Source organism: Schistocerca gregaria, chromosome 1 (assembly GCF_023897955.1).
Source record: "Schistocerca gregaria isolate iqSchGreg1 chromosome 1, iqSchGreg1.2, whole genome shotgun sequence".
Classification (NCBI taxonomy): Eukaryota; Metazoa; Arthropoda; class Insecta; order Orthoptera; family Acrididae; genus Schistocerca; species Schistocerca gregaria.
The window spans coordinates 412485832-412507120 of NC_064920.1; the positions used below are offsets into that span (position 1 = coordinate 412485832).

A 21289-nucleotide genomic window follows, 5' to 3' on the forward strand; every position below is an offset into this window, starting at 1 on the left:
TACTTTGCCAAGCCTATACTTTAGTCATAACAGTTGTTCATAAAACATACTTCTTTGTCCAATGACAGCTATTTCTCCAAACACTTAACACAACACAAACCTGTCAAAAGCTTCAAAATTTCCGTGCACTCCTTCTCTGCATAACAAGGTAATTTAAGAACACTAAATATAAAGAAAATTATAATTCTGATTGAAAAATACCAGATGCTAATGAGGAATAATACATACCTAAGTTCAATGTACTATTGAGCCGATAAAGGGAATCACGTTTATTAATGCCTTGTATCAACATCAGTTGTCTTGTATGCAGGAAAACGCTGTTAACTTCAACTAACAAAGCCACCAGGCCATACCCCAGGTAGAATCGTGTTGTCACGGATAGACCAAAACATAGAAGCACCTGAAACATGGGTATTTTACATGCATGTGGCCACACCTACAATTAAATGAAGCACATTACAGAATGACACTTACAAAGATGTGATGAATCATGAGTTCATAGCTACTTCTTTTTCTGTGATGCAGTATCATGTCTATTAGGTCATACGCGAAATAACCTGGAACATTGTAAGTACATTCAGACAAAGAAAAGATTTTTCATTACAACTTAACAAAAATATCATACCACCTTGATGTTATAACAATAAATAAATCTGTACTCTACTGCTTGTGTATGGTAATATTTTACTTCACTTACAAAGATAGACATATAACCTAATTATTCACACATGCATGAACAATCAAACAAAGATACATGTGGAATGTGGAGAATACACTGTTTTGAGGCAGCTCACATAATTAATGAAATCCCCTGATATGTTAACAATAGTCTCACTATCTGCTAGTTTATCAAATGTCATTTTAATAGTGAGCACTTGTAAAAATAGTAAAAAAGACGCGCAATAACAACAACAGAAGAAGCAGAAATTTACAACATTTGAAAGGAACAATGCTCAGGTCGTGGAAGGAGTAGAGTAATGGGAATGTTCTTTACAAGTTGTTCTCTGCGCTGTCATCTGCTGTTACACCATAGGGTGATTAGCAACACATCACAATTTTATTGTGAAAATATTTTTTCAAGGCTAATGAGTCTGGTTGTTATATATTTCACATATGATTCAGACTTTAGTTCTTACGCTCATGTTCTTCAATGAAAATGATTCTGCTGTGTGCTTCAAACAAATGAGGCCCTGGGTTAACAGTGAAACCGATAGCACCTGGCTGACCCCTAAAGTGTTATCTAGGATGAAAATGTTCAATCAGAGCATGAAGTGAGAAAAGATTAATATGTTTTACAAATTAACACCTAGTGCTGTTGATCAATGTGTGAAAAGACTGCTGCTCAAGGACTTTGAAATGCAGTCCTAGAATGTAATGTATATCCAAGATCTACATAATAAAAGGATTGAAAACCCACCTATCAGGAACTTCATCTATATGACACCCATACAGTTACTGTGCTTACAGGACTATAAAGAACCTGTACTGTGCTTTTTAGTGGTACAATGAGTATGAAACTCTCATCAAAAAACAAAACTAACTTTATTTTTTGCCAGGTGACAATTGTCACAATTTATGTGTAAGTGTCTTGTGTGCTGTGGCCACATTTTATGATGAGACAATAACTGTAACCTAGGAGTAATATTCAGCCATACTACACAACTGCATGGGTTCAACAAGATGGGACCATGATCTACTCTTGATTTTGAAAGAAAAATAGATCAACCGATTGATTTCTTTATGTAGTGACAAGTGTTCTGTCCTCTGGCAGTCCAATTAAAATGGGCTTATACAGTTGTTGTCATTGTTATTATTATTATTATTATTATTATTATTATTGTGAAGATGATGATGTGTGTTTAGTGGGTATTGCGGATTTATTTTAGCTGTGTAGTTTAACTAAGTTAATTGCACCAGATATACACTTATATTGTTGTGTTATTTGGCTTATTGGTGAACAGTGTTTATTCGCACTTGGTCGATCTTGATGAGCTGATTATATTTCTCCTGCTTCAGAAACGACTCATTATTTTTCATATATCGACATTTTGTCTTTGGATGACTATGAGGACATCATTTTACATATAAAACAAGAAAAATTTATTTTGAAATCAGCAGTCATGGCTTATTTATTTACCTTCTTTTGTGAAAGTCACTGTTTTGCTGTTAGTTGGTATCATGTATTTCTGTTTAACTAAGCAGGTTAAGTGAAATTGTTGTTAGCAGCATTTAAACCAGAAGAAAGAACTAAAATCAAAGTGAAATATTTGTAAGACAAAAGCACAGAAGTGCATTAAAAAATACAATGAGGCAAACAAAAGAACGAATATATGGACAACAAGAGAGAAAAAGAAATGGATAGATCAGGCACAGTTCGCAGAAGAAGCAGCAAAACAGGACTATAAAGAACCTGTACAATATCATAGTAAGGCACAGCTACAAAGGCTTGAGGACCATTCAAGGAGCTATTAAATCATGGAAGACAGCCACTGCAGCATGCTACAATGGACCGAGGAGTGCTTTGAGAAGCCTAAAAAAATGCAAAGGCTCCACACTTAGACAATATAGCACCAAAGCTCTTAAAAGCCAACAAAGAAATTAATGTTAAAATTCTTCACCTCTTGCTGAAGCATTATTTTGCTCAAAGAGAAATCCCCAATGGAGCTGAAAAATGGGTTGATGTTGAAACTCCCAAAAAGTGGGAAATTTGTTACATTGTAACACCTATTGTGGTATTAAACTGTTGTCAGTGTGCAGTAAGATTCTTACCAGAATTTTCTTAAATAGAATTAAAGATTAGACTGAAAACTGACAGCATATAGAATGGGCTCATTTTCAGATGTAAAACAGTTGTGGTGATCTTATTAATACTCTTATATTCATCTTAGAGAGAAGTAAAGAATTCAAAACAACAAAATACCTGGCAATCATAGATTTTGAAAAGATCTTAAGTTCTGTGAAAAATCAAGTGCTGTGCAGGTGTTGCAAAGCTATTGTACACCACAGAAAATCCTAAACATCATCAAAGATCTCTATCTGGTGGTTACAAAAGTTGTGTGCTCCACAACGGAAATTTCACACAGCCAACAGGTTTGTTTTGTAAACAACACTTTTTCTACTTGTTCTTGATGTAGCTGTACAAAGAGCCACAGTACTCAGGGCAAGAGGAACGTAACCGGAATCCGTACACCTCTGGAGGCAAACAATTTCTTATATGACAATGTTTTACTACCTCAAACACCGACATTCTCTGAAAAAACCGGCAACGGATGTTGGTCCATACAAAGGCAAAAAAGAAGAGTGAACTCTGGGAACATGGAAGAGCCTCTGTTTGTAGGGAAGCAACAGGGGAAGACTGTGCATTTATTCTTGTACCTGGGCAGTATGGTGAAAGAAACAGAAGAAGATGTGAAGAACTGCATACAGAAGGACAATGCTGCCTTCAGACAATTGTATCCAATATGGTGAAACACACGCAAAATAAAAATTCGTATTTTTAAAACAAATGTGAAGGCTGTCTTATACAGCAGGTGAAAGTTGGAAAGCAGACACAAATATAGCATAAGAGTTACAGAGCTTCATAAATGGGTGTGTCTGGCGTATCATGAACATCTGGTAGTAAGAAAAAAGGAGTAACAAGGAGCTCTGGAGATATGGTAGCAAATAGTATACATTAGAGAAAATGGAGATGGTTGTGGCATGCATTGAGAAAGCCAGGGAGGGTAATCGAGAAGAAGGCATTGGAATGGGTTCCCCAGGCAACAAGGAAGAGAGGCAAGCCCAGAGATACAAGATGGGCGACAGTAGATGTGGAAGGAAGGGGAGCTGGCAAGATTTGATCAGAATTGAGGGAAATGACCAAAGCTAGAGTTGGAGGGTAAGTTCTCCTGGAAGCCCTCTAACTCCTCTGCCAGAAGAAAGAGCCACTGGCTCCAAAAGCTTGTATGTGTGTGTGTGTGTGTGTGTGTGTGTGTGTGTGTGTGTGTGTGTGTTCCCCTGCCACCATTTGGTGAGTTATAAAAAAAGATACCTACTTTCTGATAGTTTTTACAATTACTTACCAGTGGAAAAGGAAATCACTCCATGGGCAGATGCTGTGTATTTAGATATAAGGTCCTGTCTCATTTCAGGAGACTGCCAGAAGCTAAACAGAAATACATTCATTGTGAACCAAACATTCTAATAATAGTACTTATGTTAGACTACACATGGAGACATGCAGTGTATTCAAGAACAATTTTGTTAATTTGGTTTGGTATCTCTGGGTGATTCATATTGGTAAGTAGCATATGAGACTTAACTTACATCATCTTGCTTGGTATAGACAATAGAATGCCCAACAGGCTTTTGCTGTAATGTATTTTTATAATTTAAACTGCAATTTTTGACACTTCCAATATAAAATGGATAGCAATTTCATAATTAATGTGCAATGATTCTGTTCTATATGCATATGCTATCAACACAGCAATTCAAAATTTTGATGTGACTAGTTTAGCAACAAAGAAGGAATATCCTTGTCAACAATAGCAGATGTTGGCTAAACGTTATATCCAGTTTAATAGTGCTGTCATTAAACAAAAACTTCCACTACCAGGCACCTGACAATCCTGTCAGTATCCCATACACATCAATGTCATTACTGTATGGTTCCCAGTAGCAGACATTTTGGAGACAAGAGTGGCAACAACTGTCAATAGGTCAGCTTGTTACATTTGTCAATACAACAGATATTTTACTTAAAAAAAAAAAAGGTAGGATTCGAACCTGCGGTCGTAGCGGTCGTGCGGCTCCAGACTGTAGCGCCTAGAACCGCTCGGCCACTCCGGCCAGCTCAAATTAACAGTTTTCTCATTTGACCCAATGTGATTCATCATGATCCCACAATAATCTTTCACCAATAAAATCCTTTCTGACCTATAATCTTCTTTTTATTTTAGAGGCACACATACATTATTATGACAAGCACAATCAGTTTTGGTCACAAGTTAACCAATGTGCCATTCTGCAAAAGGGAAAGAAGAAAAAGACTGCATTAAAACCTTAAATTCTGTAAAATATTGCCCTTGTAAGTAATGTAAAATAAAAAATTAAAATACATGGTGTTCATACTTGTTCAGGTAGCATTCTGCAAACTAATTCTGTTGCCAGTTATAACTGTTAACATATTATGTGATAATGCGTACAAAGAGCTGTGTATAATAAGTCAATCATTTTCTCCCCAAACAGAGCACCCTTTTTTTCCTTTCAGAGTTCTTTACACTTCCATGTCATTAACAGGTTTATACAAAACACACAGCTGATCACTCACCTTAAAGTCTTCATATACAGCTTCGCCTGCTAGAGAGTTAGGAACAAAGTCACTAAAGACAGATCCTTCAGATTGGAGAAGGATGACATAACAAATTTTTGTTAAAAGGTGCATACTGTCATTTGGCTCAAGTAATTCAGTGAAACTCAGAAAACATAATTCATGATTCATGGACAGGGATTTGATCCGCTTCACTCCCAAATTGAAGTCCAGTCCACTTGGTAAACTAGATTAGGGTCATCATGATAGCATCCAACATGTATGCGACAAGCACCAAGGAAACAGTGAAGTGGGCCTCACACAAAAATATTAGATTTCATCACTGAATTTGCTGATGACAGCATTCTTGGGCCCATTAAAGCCTGAGGCATTTGTAGTTTCTGGACAATGGAAACCACACCAATGTTATGCACATGACAGTACAGCTTACAGTAGGGTTACTAAGGCCCAATAAATGTAATAAGTTCTCCACCATCACATAAATACTATGGACAATTCCTTATGTTCTATTGGAGCTAATATAAGAGTACTTCATCTGCAACACTCTTACTCTTCAGTTAGCATGTGCTAGTTGGAAAAAAGTCTGCCATTCTGACAGGAGGAGCACTGTCGAGTCCAAGCAGCAGTGTTTCCAGTATACACCAAAGGCATATGTCAGTAGTTATTCTTTGGAGCTAGAAGTGTTAGTCAGATCATAAAGATGAGACTTGATTGCAGTAAGAGCTAAAGACATGTTGAGACAAAGAACTGTATTAAGAAGTTGAGTGCTTATTAATAAAAGATAAGCAGAAAGAGCAAGTGTTAGCCTTTCCAGTGTGAGTAGAACTGAAATTACTGATTGGAAATCATGCAAATTAAGAACATGTAGGAGATTGCAGCAAAAGTTGAAACTAGTATCAATGAAAGAATCAAGTTCAATAAAATGTGACATCTCTGGAATGACAAACTGTCCATGAATTACAGAAGTGTGGGTGTGTAAGGCATAGTTAGGAAGATTCACTGTTGGGAACTGATAAACTAAGTTTATATAAATTGTTTTGGAATTTATAACAGACCCTGATCACATGTAATTATCAAGTCAATGGCCATTAATTACAGATGCAATATGAGCAATAGATAGACACTTTATTTCTATGTTGGACATTTAAGAAGTCTTTGTTAAAGTCCAATTGTCAGACAGCTAAAAAAACAATAAGTCCAATTGTCAGACAGCTAAATAAACAATAATACATGTGCATTTATTGTCTTTGTTTAAAGTCCAATTGTCAAACAACTAAATAAAAAGTAATACATGTGCATTTAAGGGAGATCTTAGAAATGATGTACCATGCCATGATACAATCTTCAGATCTGAAAGTTGCAGAAAGGAAGTGTGAAATCTGGAACTATGCAAGGCAACAATAGGGAACTACTAACAGCGCAAACGGCAATAGTTAGTAACATATGAGGAAGATGTGATGTATAAGTGAAATAATGAACACAACAGTCATGGAAAACAGAAGAAGAACATGCAGGGAGAGGCAGCTAACAGAATTTTAAGCTACGCTAGCTAGAATCAGAAAGGAAGATGGAAGAGACTGACCCAGGAATCACGGAAATGTCAGGAACAAGAGCAAAAAGAGTTTTATTCAGTGGATGAAAGAGTGGAAGTGAAAGATAGTAGTACATCAATCTCGTGAATTCAGCAAGAAAACAAACAGTGTAAAAGAAAGAAGATAGGACAGGAACAAACCCAGACAAGTACTGGAGGGGAAAGATATTTAGATATGCAGACATTCTTAGCAATTATGAATGCACAACTGCGTAGGAGTCTTGAGCTTGGAAAAGACTGAGGAAAAGATAAGGGAAAACACAGCTGAACTGATGGAAGAATTAATGCGAAAGTTTCAGGAAAATACAGTCAAAATGAGAGAAGTAAAGGCTCAACAAACAGAGTTCCTCACAAAATGGCATGAACAAATCAAAAAGTATGAAGACTGAGCATCAGAAGGTGAAGAAGCAGGCCTGAGTGGCAAGTCAAATTAACTGTGACAAGTTGTGTAGCCACTAGTCAGCTTGACACACAGCTATACTCTGTATGCAGTGAGGCAAAAACCATCACAGAAAAAATAACCAAAGAATAGGAAAAATAGTGAGGCGAAGATTGCAGAAGCCAAGTCACATGAGTGAATACAATTGCTGACACTGTGAATGATAACTTAGGTACCATCCTAAGGGAAATCTTATAGAGGGAAGGTGTAACCTATAATATAAAAGTGACTACATGCATAACTGACCATGTAGTAGTTAATGGTGCTTGCTTTCGATAGGATTCTAACTGGGAGGAAAACTACATTTTTATGCAGGCTTAAAAGAGCGATACCCGAGAAACAGGCCGGCGCAAACTTCGCAGTGAGGAGGAAGGGAATATGGACCACATGTGAATTATCCTATAGAAATTCACATGTGTTACTGTTTATTTAGTTGTTCAGTGATCAGACTTTTAATTGAGATGACTTACAACAGAACATGCTCAAACACAGAAATAAATAACCTACTGTTCACACCGTGTCCATAATTAATGGCCACATATGGTAATTACATACGATCAGGATCTATTCTAAATGCGAGTACAATGTATGTAAGCTTAATTTATTGGTTCTCAACAACACACATTCTTGCCTATACCATCCACACCTACACTTTGTTATTATTATTATTATTATTATTATTATTAGACTAAATGAATGTAGTTACTTGCTACAAGGTTACTGCAGATATTCGTTTATACTATAACAGCAGTTGGTAATTAAGAATTGAAATATTGCTTTCTTGAATGAACATAATGTTTTTATTTCTTTTAGCTGAGTTGGAAGATTGTTGTGCAAAATAGTACCCTGAATATTGGTTTGTTTTTGTGTTAAAGCCTTGTTTACTCTTTTTATGTGGATGTCATTGCACATTCTTGAATCGTACGAGTGAAGATCTGAGTTGGTTTTATAATTATCAATGTTTATTTTTATATTAACAACACTTTTTTTATATATAGATGCATGGTAACGGTAGAATATTTAGGTGTTGAAATAACTTATGGTAGGTGATAGGCTTTTACTGTTCGAAATTATTCTAACAGCTTGTTTTTGTGGTTTTCATGTTGTCTTATTATGACCCCAGAGGATTAGGCCATAGATGATAGCAGAATGGATGTAAGCAAAGTCGACAGTTCTGCTACACACTCTCCTACACTCAGTACTAATTATATGTAATGCAAAGCAAGCAGAGCTTAACTTGTTAGTGAGGTAGAGAATGTGGGCTTTCCAGTATAAATTTTCATCAATTTGCATACCTAAGAATTTTGTGGGAGCTACCCTTTCAATTTTTTTATTTTGAATATAGAGGTTCACATCATGATGAACCTTTGTTTCCCTGTAATGTATACAATTAGTTTTTGAAATATTTAAGGTTAGCCTGTTCTGTCCAAACCAGCTTTGTATGTATTCCAAAAATCTGGTTGCAGATGTTGGCAATACCCTATTTATGTCTGTTTCAATAATATTTGTGTAAGCAGCAAACAAAGTTATGTGCGTACCACTGATTGGGGGTTTTGATATCATTAATATATATAAGAAATGAGAGAGTTCCTAGAACACTGCCCTGAGGTACTCCGGTTGGTACAGTCTGCATGTCCAATCTGTACACAATGCTTTGGATTTTAATGTTTGCTGGGGTAATTTCTACTACCGTATTTACTCGAGTCTAAGCTGCACTCGAATCTAAGCCGCACCTGAAAAATGAGACTCGAAATCAAGAAAAAAAAATTCCCGAATCTAAGCCGCACCTGAAATTTGAGACTCGAAATTCAAGGGGAGAGAAAAGTTTTAGGCCGCACCTCCAAATGGAAATAGAGTTGGTCCACTGTAATATGAGACAATTTAGGTCGAATGAATGACAATACAGCTACAGTAGTTTGGTTCGAGTCGTAAGCTTAGCAGTTAAGCTTTACCAGGTAGCCATTGCTATGCGTCAGGCGCTCCATCCGTATTTATACGGGTACCCTTCCTTTTTCACGTTCTTCATCTGGTTTGAATTGATTGCTTATTTTTCTTTGATCTGATAAGTCAGTTTTCTTTGTTATAACTGTTTATGTCATTCTACACTGAAAATGCAGAGAGAGAGAGAGAGAGAGAGAGAGAGAGAGAGAGAGAGAGAGATCGTCTCATTAGCGAAACAATGGCAAGAGACTGCTACTTGTTGTTACTTACACTGCTGCTTTCTTTGATAATGATCAACAAGAACCAAATAATAGACTGCGTATGATAGAAGATGTTCTGAACGAATCTTGGCAGGCGCCCCTTTAGTATATTACATTCTGCACAGAAATTATAATCATCTTAGACTTAAAAATCTAGTCAATTGCCTCGCTTCATTTCTGACTGTATCACAGTTTAGCATAAGAATAATACGAATATAAATATGACATGATATGTATATTTTTCCACGTTTGCTATTGTCTCACTCTAGTTTTGTGGTTTATTACGCAGACAGGATTTAAATGAGATAGCAGTAAACACGAAACAATACAAGGCAAAATGTAAATATTCGTATTATTCTTATGGTGACGAGAATACTGCATGTGATTCACAATTTATAAAAGTTCCTATTAGCAACCATCTCTTCTCACAGATAGGAAAAAATTCAGAACGTAGAGCTGGCCATATTGACAAACATCCTAAACATTCTTGCCAGTCGGGTTTTCGTAGTACATTGAAATGCTGCAACATTCGAAGATGAACAATACGGAATTTATATTTACTTTGTTGGATAATGTATAAAAATGCAGTGGTCGAAACTCGGCGCGGAGACAAAAAGCTTGTCTTCCACCCTTTTTTTTTTAATTTATTTACTGACGCAGAGGTTTTGGCGCCAGTATTTATCTTTGTGCCTACAAAGCATGCCTGTGTAGCACTACATATATTCGACGGCAGAACTAAGTTGTGGCGGCACCCACCGACATTTTTAAGAACTTCCGCTTGCTTTGCACTCGATTCTAAGCCGCAGGCGGTTTTTTGGATTACAAAAACTGGAAAAAAAGTGCGACTTAGATTCGAGTAAATACGGTACCTGTTTTCTATTGTGGAGATATGACTGAAATCATTTTAATGCAACTCCCAGTGTACCAATAGCTTCTAGTTTCCAGAATGAGATTTTCATTCTGCAGCAGAGTGTGCGCTGATTTGAACCTTCCTGGCAGATCAAAACTGTATGCCGGACCGAGTTCAAGTCTCGGTCCGGCACACAGTTATAATCTGCTAGGAAGTTTCAGCTTCTACTTTGTCTAGCAAGATATTATGATCAACAGTATCGAATGCCTTCTATAAGTCTAAGTTTATTCCTACTCTACTGTTATTTCTGTCAAGTCCTATTACAATGTTTTCGATGAATTGGGTAATTGCTGTTTCTGTAGTCATGCCTTTGTGAAAACCATGTTGGTTTACAGATGAGATTGAATTTTTCAAGGTAATTTGTAATTATGTTTCTCATGACAGTCTCTATTATTCTTTAAAATACAGATAACAAACCTATCGGTCTATAGTTTCCCACTTCATATATATTACCCTGTTTACACAATGGTTTTATTTTTGAAAATTTTAATCTTTGTGGGGACGCTCCTTCTGTCAATGATATGTAAGAGTGGTTCTGCAATGATACTAGCACATTTAATTATGACTGAACCTGGTACCTCTTCAATTCCAAAGGGCAATTTATTCTTCATTGTTTTTATTATATTCATAACTTTTAATTTATTTGTGGGGCATAGCAATACTGAATTGCCACTTTGCTCTCTTTGAACTGTGGTACTACTATTACTAGCAAAATTTTTACTCAGATTGAGTGGAGTGGTTATGTAATTTGCTAGAGTCCCATTTCTGTGAAACACTTCATGATCATCTTTTAATACAATGTCATCTTGCTTTTGCAACACATTCGTTGTTTCCTTTTTGACTATATTCCATATTACTTTCAACTTGCTAGCTGTTCCTATGATTACGTTGTTATTGTGCATTGTCTTGGCTGTTTTATTTTCTTATATGTCTTAACATATTCTGCTTAGTGTTCATCTTTATTGCCTTTTCTCAGTCGATTGAGAAGTTTTAGCTTTTGACTGGATACTCTGATAGCAGGTGTTATCCACTAGCTGCTGTTTCTTGGCATGACATTAATTCTTGTCAGTTTTTTTGGAAAACACATCTCAAATATGGACAGGAAGGTATTATAAAATGCATTGAATGATTCATCAGTTGATGATTTTGAGTACACATCTTCCCACGTTTCTTTTGCTAATGATTGGATAAAAATATTAACCTTATTCTGGGTAGAAGTGCCTTTTATATTCCCACGTGTATTTAACCACCTCAGGTACCGAAGAATTTATGCATGTTACTAGCATGTTGTGGTCTGAAAGACCACTAACATCATTTTCGATATTTGTAAAGATATTATCTAATAGGTACAAAGATGACTCTGTTATTGGTTGGTTGGTTGGTTGTTTGGGGAAGGAGACCAGACAGCATGGTCATCGGTCTCATCGGATTAGGGAAGGATGGGGAAGGAATTCGGCCGTGTCCTTTCAGAGGAACCATCCCGGCATTTGCCTGGAGTGATTTAGGGAAATCACGGAAAACCTAAATCAGGATGGCCGGACGCGGGATTGAACCGTCGTCCTCTCGAATTCTGTTATTCTAGTGGGGTCTGTGAAGATTGGTTTCAAGTGAAAGCTGACTTTTTTCTTCATTTACAACTAACAAGTTGATGTTAAAATCTTCACATAGTAATAAGTTCACTTCATTGTTATAAAAAATGGTTTAGCACTGTTCCAACTTTTTAAAAAAATATGTTTTTTACACCCAGTGCTGCCCTGTATATTGATATGACAATTAGATTTTTACACTTCTCCTCAGATTTTAGCTCTATGGCACATGATACAAAATGTTTCTCGATATTTTAGATGGTATGTTTCACATCTAACTTTATACTGCAGTCCAGCAGCAGCAAGCACACTCCTCGAAACCTGATAGTACCTGTCCATCTGTAATAGAATTGCATTAGCAGCCTGAGGCCAAGATTATTTCTGGGAATTGTGTACAAAAACACTAGCTTGTACAGTTTTACCTGTATTGCACATTGAAAATTGAAAATAAGTTCAAAATGTAACACATTCGAAAGTCTGTAAAATGTACCCGTGGACAACTCATTTAAATGGGTTTTTAATTTACACTTATGTAAAATTTTATTTTTCGGAAAACCAGCTTGAATTACAAGGAACCTCGAAATACTGGGGCTTTACCGTACTGTCTGAGTAGAATTGATGTCCTCATGATCTACTGATTTCATAAGTTTATTTTGAAAATGAACTTGTTCCCATTAAGATGATATGACAATCACATATCAAGATTAACAGATGAATTCTATAGTCCTTTAGTCACAGAAAAAGTGTCCAGAGCAGTGCCACATTGTGTTTTTGTTGGGTTATATTGTCAGTTTGTTGAAAAGGCACATTGCTTATGACTGCCTGTGTGTATCTGTCTATGTCTTCCCATTTTAACCTTCCCCAACCTATCCCTCTCTCCTCCCTGAACAAGGAACTATTAATTCCAAAAGCTAGATATTGAGTCACTTTTACTGTTATATGAGCTGTTTGGCAGTAATGTACCTTTTATGTATCCTGAAGGTATGTACTGGCCAATAACATTCTCTCAAAATTTATTAGGACCTCAGTTGAATTTTCCTTTGATACAAATGTTGTAAGTACATTGCCTGTAGTTGTTGGTTAAACTAAATTAAGTAAATTTATTATCTAGGTCTATTGATGTCAGGTTTTCACATATGATTTTTATGATACCATGTACTCTAAATGCTATTTTATGCATTATCTTGCTGAATTCTAGCTTAGATATTAAGCTGTTTCAAGATATAGAAACATATAATAGACACATATACTAAAAACAGCAACAATTTATTTCTCACTGCAGTCTTTCTCAGAAGGAACAATTCAACATTTTATAAATTGGAGGGTTCATACTCCTGCACCACATGTGTAAATTTGTAAGCAATTGTGATAATACTAGTCTTGGTGTCAAATTAAATGAACTGTGGCAGTTCTGAGGCACGAATATGAAAAAAAAATTCCCTTTTTTTTCATGTAAGCCCTTCATTTCATGTAAGTTAGGAAGTGAAAATATTTTTGTATTCTATGATCATGAGACTAATGTATTTTCTTACATGAGGCATTTTCTCTTCAGATCTTTACATCACTACTGCCAAATTAAAATAAAGTTATGAATGCAGCACTGCAGCACATCTTAACAATGTTAACTGCTTACAGTTTTTTGGCACAGAAAGTTGTTTCTAGTACAGCAATGAAGACAGACAATCACTTTCTGTCTTAAGTGGAAGATTCATGATGCAAACTACAAATTAGAGAAGACAAACAAGTGAAATATAAGAAATCATGAGCAATTAACAAAAAATCTAAAGAGTTTATGCTACTCTAAACCACTTACATTATTAAAGCTCAAATTGACTATCAGTGAATAAATAAACTGCTTTGTGGCTAGGCTATGAATAAATAAACGGGACCAATGACCTCAACTCTTTGGTCCCATAGGAATTTACCACAAATTTACAAATTTTCCAATAAATAAAGTGCTTTGGGGCTAGCCTTTAACAGCCACTAACTTAAACATGCCTGCTCAACAAATACTGTTGTTGAATTAATCACATTTATACTCATAAACAAACCAAATAAGACAAGTTTCTTATAACTGCATTTGTCTTAAAATTTAAAGTATCCACCAGCATGCTTTATCATTAAAACAGGCAAAAGAACTAATATTAGAAGCTGACAAATATTTATGTTGAATCATTAGTGTGATCAATAAAAATACAAGCATTCCGCAAAACATTTCCAGTAAGTTAAATGATAAATACGTTACATATTTCAGTGCACTACCACAATAAGACTTCGATGTTAGTATACGAGGGAAAATTTCTACTGAAAATCACAGTACTGTATGGGATACTATTCTATGCGGGTAGTTTGTGGCAATATGAGGGGTGCTGAATCAGAATACACAGTCTTTCTGGTAGACACGGCTGCTCTCCCTCAATGCAGAAGACTGTCATATAGTGTTTCAAAGACCAGTTGTGTTGCCCTCCAGCCATATTCTGAATGTGAAATATCTGACAGTAAAATGAAGAAATGTAGGTAAGATATGTGCAATTAACACTAAGGTAATATGAGAGGGAGAATTAACTTATACTGGACAAGGGTAAAAGAGAAGTTATATATTAACCAACATCTATAAACAAAACAAAACACTTGTAATGTCGTCTATCTAACAGATGATCTCACACTTCAAAGAATACTAATGGCTCAAGTTGTTCACTAGTCCCCTGAATGTAAGAGTCCATTCACTCAGTGAAATTTCAGGTGATGTAACATATTTCTGAGTGCCTACTGTATTCTGTGCTGCTAAGTCCTTTCATGAAAATAATTTAATGTTTAAAGCAAAATATGTATGGTTCATGGCGTGGGTTCCTGTAGTCATGTCCTAGTTCATGAACCACAGGCAACGTACGAATGGCCAAGTAAGTGGTCCCGATAGTCGGGATACCAGTTACTTTGGAATAAGGCTGGTCATCTCGGACATATTCTGAGTCGTGGTCACCTTTGTGTTCAGACGGCAAAGACTACCAAATTCACCAGTTAGTCCCCCAACCGTTAGGGGTAAAACTCAATGGGACTCGGGGCAAGTAAGGCTAGCAACCTGCCTCCCCGATACTTTAAATATGATGCTGATAACAATCAGAGCAAAATGCCTCGAACCTTTGGAGGTGACGGAGTCCCACCTCTAACTGACAAACAAGGGACTCGGCAAACAAATGGTAAGGAGATGGGGAGCTATTAATATCAATGGGGGCTACCCTGGGAACAAGGTAGAGCTGGCAGAGGCTGCAAGTAAGATGGGGCTGGACGTTTTAGCTGTTAGTGACATTCGGGTAAGGGGTGAGAAAGAAGAGGAAGTGGGAGAATACAAGGTCTACCTGTCAGGAATCAAAGCAGGAATAGCACAATGGGGTGTAGGGCTTTACATCAGGAAAGAAATGGAACCCAGCGTAGTTGCACTAAGGTACGTAAACAAACGACTGATGTGGATAGATTTGACAGTGTCTAGCAAGAAAATTAGGATTGTGTCAGTATATTCGCATTGTGAAGGGACAGATCAAGATAAGATGGAAAGTTTTTATGAGGCACTCAGTGATGTAGTTGTTAGAGTAAAGTACAAGGACAGTGTTCTGCTCATGGGTGATTTTAATGCCAGGATTGGAAATCGAACAGAAGGGTATGAAAAGGTTATGGGTAAATTTGGAGAGGGTATTGAGGCCAATAGGAACGAGAAACAACTCTTGGATATCTGTGCCATTATGGGCTTAGTAATCACAAACTCCTTTTTTAAACATAAGAACATTCACCGGTATACTTGGGAAGGCAGGGGAACCAGATCTGTCATTGACTATATAATAACGGATCAGGAATTCAGGAAGGCTGTGAGGGACACACGTGTATTCAGGGGATTCTTTGATGACACTGATCATTATTTAATCTGCAGTGTAATTGGGATTGTGAGGCCGAAAGTGCAGGAGGTCAGGTCCATATGTAGGAGGATAAGAGTGGAGAAACTTCAGGATAAGGAAATCAGGCTCAAGTACATAACAGCGATCTCAAGAGGTACAAGTAGGTGAATGTAGTCAATTACAGTCACTGGAAAAGGAATGGACAAGGTACAGGGACACAGTACTAGAAGTGGCTAAAGAATATCTTGGAACAGTAGTGCGTAAAAGTAGAATGAAGCAAACAGCTTGGTGGAATGACACAGTCAAGGCAGCCTGTAAAAGGAAAAAAAGGTGTACCAAAAATGGCTACATACTAGAACTCGGGTAGACAGAGAAAGTTATGTTGAAGAAAGAAACAAAGCCAAACATAATTGCAGCATCCAAGAAGAAATCTTGGGAAGACTTTGGAAACAGGTTGGAGACTATGGGTCAAGCTGCTGGAAAACCATTCTGGAGTGTAATTAGCAGTCTTCAAAAGGGAGGTAAGAAGGAAATGACAAGTATTTTGGACAGGTCAGGAAAGCTTCTGGTGAATCCTGTGGATGCCTTGGGCACATGGAGGGAATATTTTGAAGAGTTGCTCAAAGCAGGTGAAAATACGATCAGCAATGTTTCAGATTTCGAGGTAGAATGGGATAGGAATGATGATAGAAATAGGATTACATTTGAGGAAGTGGAGAAAATGGTCAATAGACTGCAGTGCAATAAAGCAGCTGGGGTGGATGAAATTAAGTCGGAACTCATCAAATACAGTGGAACGTCAGGTCTTAAATGGCGATACAGGATAATTGAAATGGCCTGGGAGTCGGGACAGGTTCCATCAGACTGGACAAAAGCAGTAATCACACCAATCTTTAAACATGGAAACAGGAAAGATTGTAACAACTACAGAGGTATCTCTTTAATCAGCGTTGTGGGTAAAATCTTCTCAGGTATTGTTGAAAGGAAAGTGCGAGTATTAGTTGAGGACCAATTGGATGAAAATCAGTGTGGGTTTAGGCCTCTTAGAGGTTGTCAGGACCAGATCTTTAGCTTACGGCAATTAATGGAGAAGTGTTATGAGTGGAACAGGGAATTGTATCTATGCTTTATAGATCTAGAAAAGGCATATGACCGGGTTCCTAGGAGGAAGTTATTGTCTGTTCTACGAGATTATGGAATAGGAGGCACACTTTTGCAAGCAATTAAAGGTCTTTACACAGAGCATAACTTAATCATAGCTAACACTTGGTTCAAGAATCATAAAAGAAGGTTGTATACACGGAAGAATCCTGGAGATACTAAAAGATATCAGATAGATCATACAATGACAAGACAGAGATTTAGGAATCAGGTTTTAAATTGTAGTACATTTCCAGGGGCAGATGTGGACTCTGACCACAATCTATTGGTTATGACCTGTAGATTAAAACTGAAGAAACTGCAAAAAGGTGGGAATTTAAGGACATGGGATCTGGACAAGCTGAAAGAACCAGAGGTTGTACAGAGTTTCAAGGAGAGCATAAGGGAACAATTGACAGGAATGGGGGAAAGAAATACAGTAGAAGAAGAATGGGTAGCTCTGAGGGATGAAGAGGTGAAGGCAGCAGAGGATAAAGTAGGTAAAAAGACAAGGGCTAGTAGAAATCCTTGGGTAACAGAAGAAATATTGAATTTAATTGATGAAAGGAGAAAATATAAAAACACAGTAAATGAAGCAGGTAAAAAGAAATACAAACGTCTCAAAAATGAGATCGACAGGAAGTGCAAAATGGCTAAGCAGGGATGGCTAGAGGACAAATGTAAGGATGTAGAGGTGCATATCACTAGGGGTAAGATAGATACTGCCTACAGGAAAATTAAAGAGACCTTTGGAGAGAAGAGAACCAATTGTATGAATATCAAGAGCTCAGATGGCAACCCAGTTCTAAGCAAAGAAGGGAAAGCAGAAAGGTGGAAGGGGTATATAGAGGGTTTATACATGGGCGATGTACTTGAGGACAATATTATTGAAAGGGAAGAGGATGTAGATGAAGACAAAATGGGAGATAAGGTACTGCGTGAAGAGTTTGACAGAGCACTGAAAGACCTGAGTCGAAACAAGGCCCCGGGAGTAGACAAAATTCCGTTAGAACTACTGACGGTCTTGGGAGAGCCAGTCATGACAAAACTCTACCAGCTAGTGAGCAAGATGTATGAAACAGGCGAAATACCCTCAGACTTCAAGAAGAATATAATAATTCCAATCCCAAAGAAAGCAGATGCTGACAGATGTGAAAATTACTGAACTATCAGTTTAATAAGTCACAGCTGCAAAATACTAACGCGAATTCTTTACAGACGAATGGAAAAACTGGTAGATGCGGACCTCGGGGAGGATTAGTTTGGATTCCGTAGAAATGTTGGAACACGTGAGGCAATACTGACCTTACGACTTATCTTAGAAGAAAGATTAAGAAAAGGGAAACCTACGTTTCTAGCATTTGTAGACTTGGAGAAAGCTTTTGACAATGTTGACTGGAATACTCTCTTTCAAATTATGAAGGTGGCAGGGGTAAAATACAGGGAGCGAAAGGCTTACAATTTGTACAGAAACCAGGTGGCAGTCATAAGATTCAAGGGGTATGAAAGGGAAGCAGTGGTTGGGAAAGGAGTGAGACAGGGTTGTAGCCTCTCCCCGATGTTATTCAAGCTGTATATTGAGCAAGCAGTAAAGGAAACAAACGAAAAATACGGAGTAGGTATTAAAATTCATGGAGAAGAAGTAAAAACTTTGAGGTTCGCCGATGACATTGTAATTCTGTCAGAGACAGCAAAGGACCTGGAAGAGCAATTGAATGGAATGGACAGTGTCTCGAAAGGAGGATATAAGATGAACATCAACAAAAGCAAAATGAGGATAATGGAATGTAGTCAAATTAAATCGGGTGATGCTGAGGGAATTAGGTTAGGAAATGAGACACTTAAAGTAGTAAAGCAGTTTTTCTATTTAGGAAGTAAAATAACTGATGATGGTCGAAGTAGAGAGGATATAAAATGTAAATTGGCAATGGCAAGGAAAGTGTTTCTGAAGAAGAGAAATTTGATAACATCAAGTATAGATTTATGTATCAGGAAGTTGTTTCTGAAAGTATTTGTATGGAGTGTAGCCATGTATGGAAGTGAAACATGGATAAATAGTTTGGACAAGAAGAGAATAGAAGCTTTCGAAATGTGGTCAGAAGAATGCTGAACATAAGGTGGATAGATCACGTAACTAAAGAGGAGGTATTGAATAGGATTGGGGAGAAGAAAAGTTTGTGGCACAACATGACTAGAAGAAGGGATCGGTTGGTAGGACATGTTTTGAGGCATCAAGGGATCACAAATTTAGCACTGGAGGGCAGCGTGGAGGGTAAAAATCGTAGAGGGAGACCAAGAGATGAATACACTAAACAGATGCAGAAGGAAGTAGTTGCAGTAGGTACTGGGAGATGAAGAAGCTTGCACAGGACAGAGTACCATGGAGAGCTGAATCAAACCAGTCTCAGGACTGAAGACCACAACAACAACAACAACATGGATAGTCAGGCAACAGTTAGAGTTGACAGTAAATTGAGTTCATGGTTCAGAGTTGTTTCAGGGGTAAGACAAGGCTGCAACCTGTCTCCACTGTTGTTCATATTATTTATGGATCATTTGTTGAAAACAATAGACTGGCTGGGTGAGATCAAGATGTGTGAACACAAAATAAGCAGTCTTGCATATGCGGATGACTTAGTTGTGATGGCAGATTCGATTGAAAGTTTGCAAAGTAATATTTCAAAGCTAGATCAGAAATGTAAGGACTATGGTATGAAGATCAGCATCTCCAAAGCGAAAGTAATGTCAGTGGGAAAGAAATATAAACGGATTGAGTGCCAAATAGGAGGAACAAAGTTAGAACAGGTGGACAGTTTCAAGTACATAGGATGCATATTATCACAGGATGGCAACATAGTGAAAGAACTGGAAGCGAGGTGTAGCAAAGCTAATGCAGTGAGCACTCAGCTACGATCTATTCTCTTCTGCAAGAAGGAAGTCAGTACCAAGACTAAGTTATCTGTGCACCATTCAATCTTTCGACCAACTTTGTTGTATGGGAGCGAAAGCTGGGTGGATTCAGGTTACCTTATCAACAAGGTTGAGGTTACGGATATGAAAGTAGCTAGGATGATTGCAGGTACTAGTAGATGGGAACAATGGCAGGAGGGTGTCCACAATGAGGAAATCAAAGAAAAACTTGGAATGAACTCTATAGATGTAGCAGTCAGGATGAACAGGCTCAGATGGTGGGGTCATGTTACACGCATGGGAGAAGCAAGGTTACCCAAGAGACTCATGGGTTCAGCAACAGAGGGTAGGAGGAGTCGGGGCAGACCAAGGAGAAGGTACTTGGATTCGGTTAAGAATGATTCTGAAGTAATAGGTTTAACATCAGAAGAGGCACCAATGTTAGCACTGAATAGGGGATCATGGAGGAATTTTATAAGGGGGCTATGCTCCAGACTGAACGCTGAAAGGCATAATCAGTCTTAAGTGATGATGATGATGAGCAAAATATGTCATTTCCTTATAAAAATAAAAAAATAAAAAAAATAAAAAAAAATAAGAAATGTCACAAATCTTACAACCTCCATGCCCACACTAATGATAGTAATCAAGCAATATGTACAATTTTTTCTGAATTATCTCTTTCTGATTATCTCTTTAATCACTATTTGAATCACTTACTACCCATAGCTAAATTTCCTCTCGTGATCTCATACTGCTTTCATCAATACATAGCCAAACTAACCTTTTCCAACCTAACCCGGGTCTAGAGATATGATACTGGTACAGGCTGTTTGCAAATACATCATTCCTAAAAGTAGCTTCTTGTTGTTACATCACATTCATTAGTTTCAACAATTCTCAACTGACATACCACTTTCCAATCTAACAATGACTTCCAAGCTACATTTCAGGTAACTGTAATCTTGTCATTGCAACCTCCTCTTCAAAAATGTAATTAAATAATTTTTGGTGCTGTCATGGTCATACTTTTAGATAATGTTTCTTGATTCACTGTAGCTACAAACAACCTGTGAATAATACCAACGGCCTCTCAAAATACAGGGTTATTACAAATGATTGAAGCGATTTCACAGCTCTACAATAACTTTATTATTTGAGATATTTTCACAATGCTTTGCACACACATACAAAAACTCAAAAAGTTTTTTTAGGCATTCTCAAATGTTCTATATGTGCCCCTTTCGTGATTTGGCAGACATCAAGTCGAAAGCATCACTGATGCGAGCTCGCAGTTCTGGCACGTTTCTAGGT

The 21289-nt window shown here is 37.3% G+C and overlaps 1 protein-coding gene across 1 annotated transcript in view; it reads right to left on the reverse strand.

The window, feature by feature from the left end:
- The window catches only part of LOC126349943 (TLC domain-containing protein 2-like), a 63443-nt gene that overhangs the window by 24852 nt on the left and 17302 nt on the right, over positions 1-21289 (reverse strand). Inside the window, exons 2-4 of the mRNA XM_050002472.1 lie at positions 4062-4144; positions 475-557; positions 229-400 (exon numbers count right to left, since the gene is read on the reverse strand). Coding sequence (XP_049858429.1) covers positions 229-400; positions 475-557; positions 4062-4144 — 338 coding nt within the window. The remainder of the gene's footprint in view (positions 1-228; positions 401-474; positions 558-4061; positions 4145-21289) is intronic.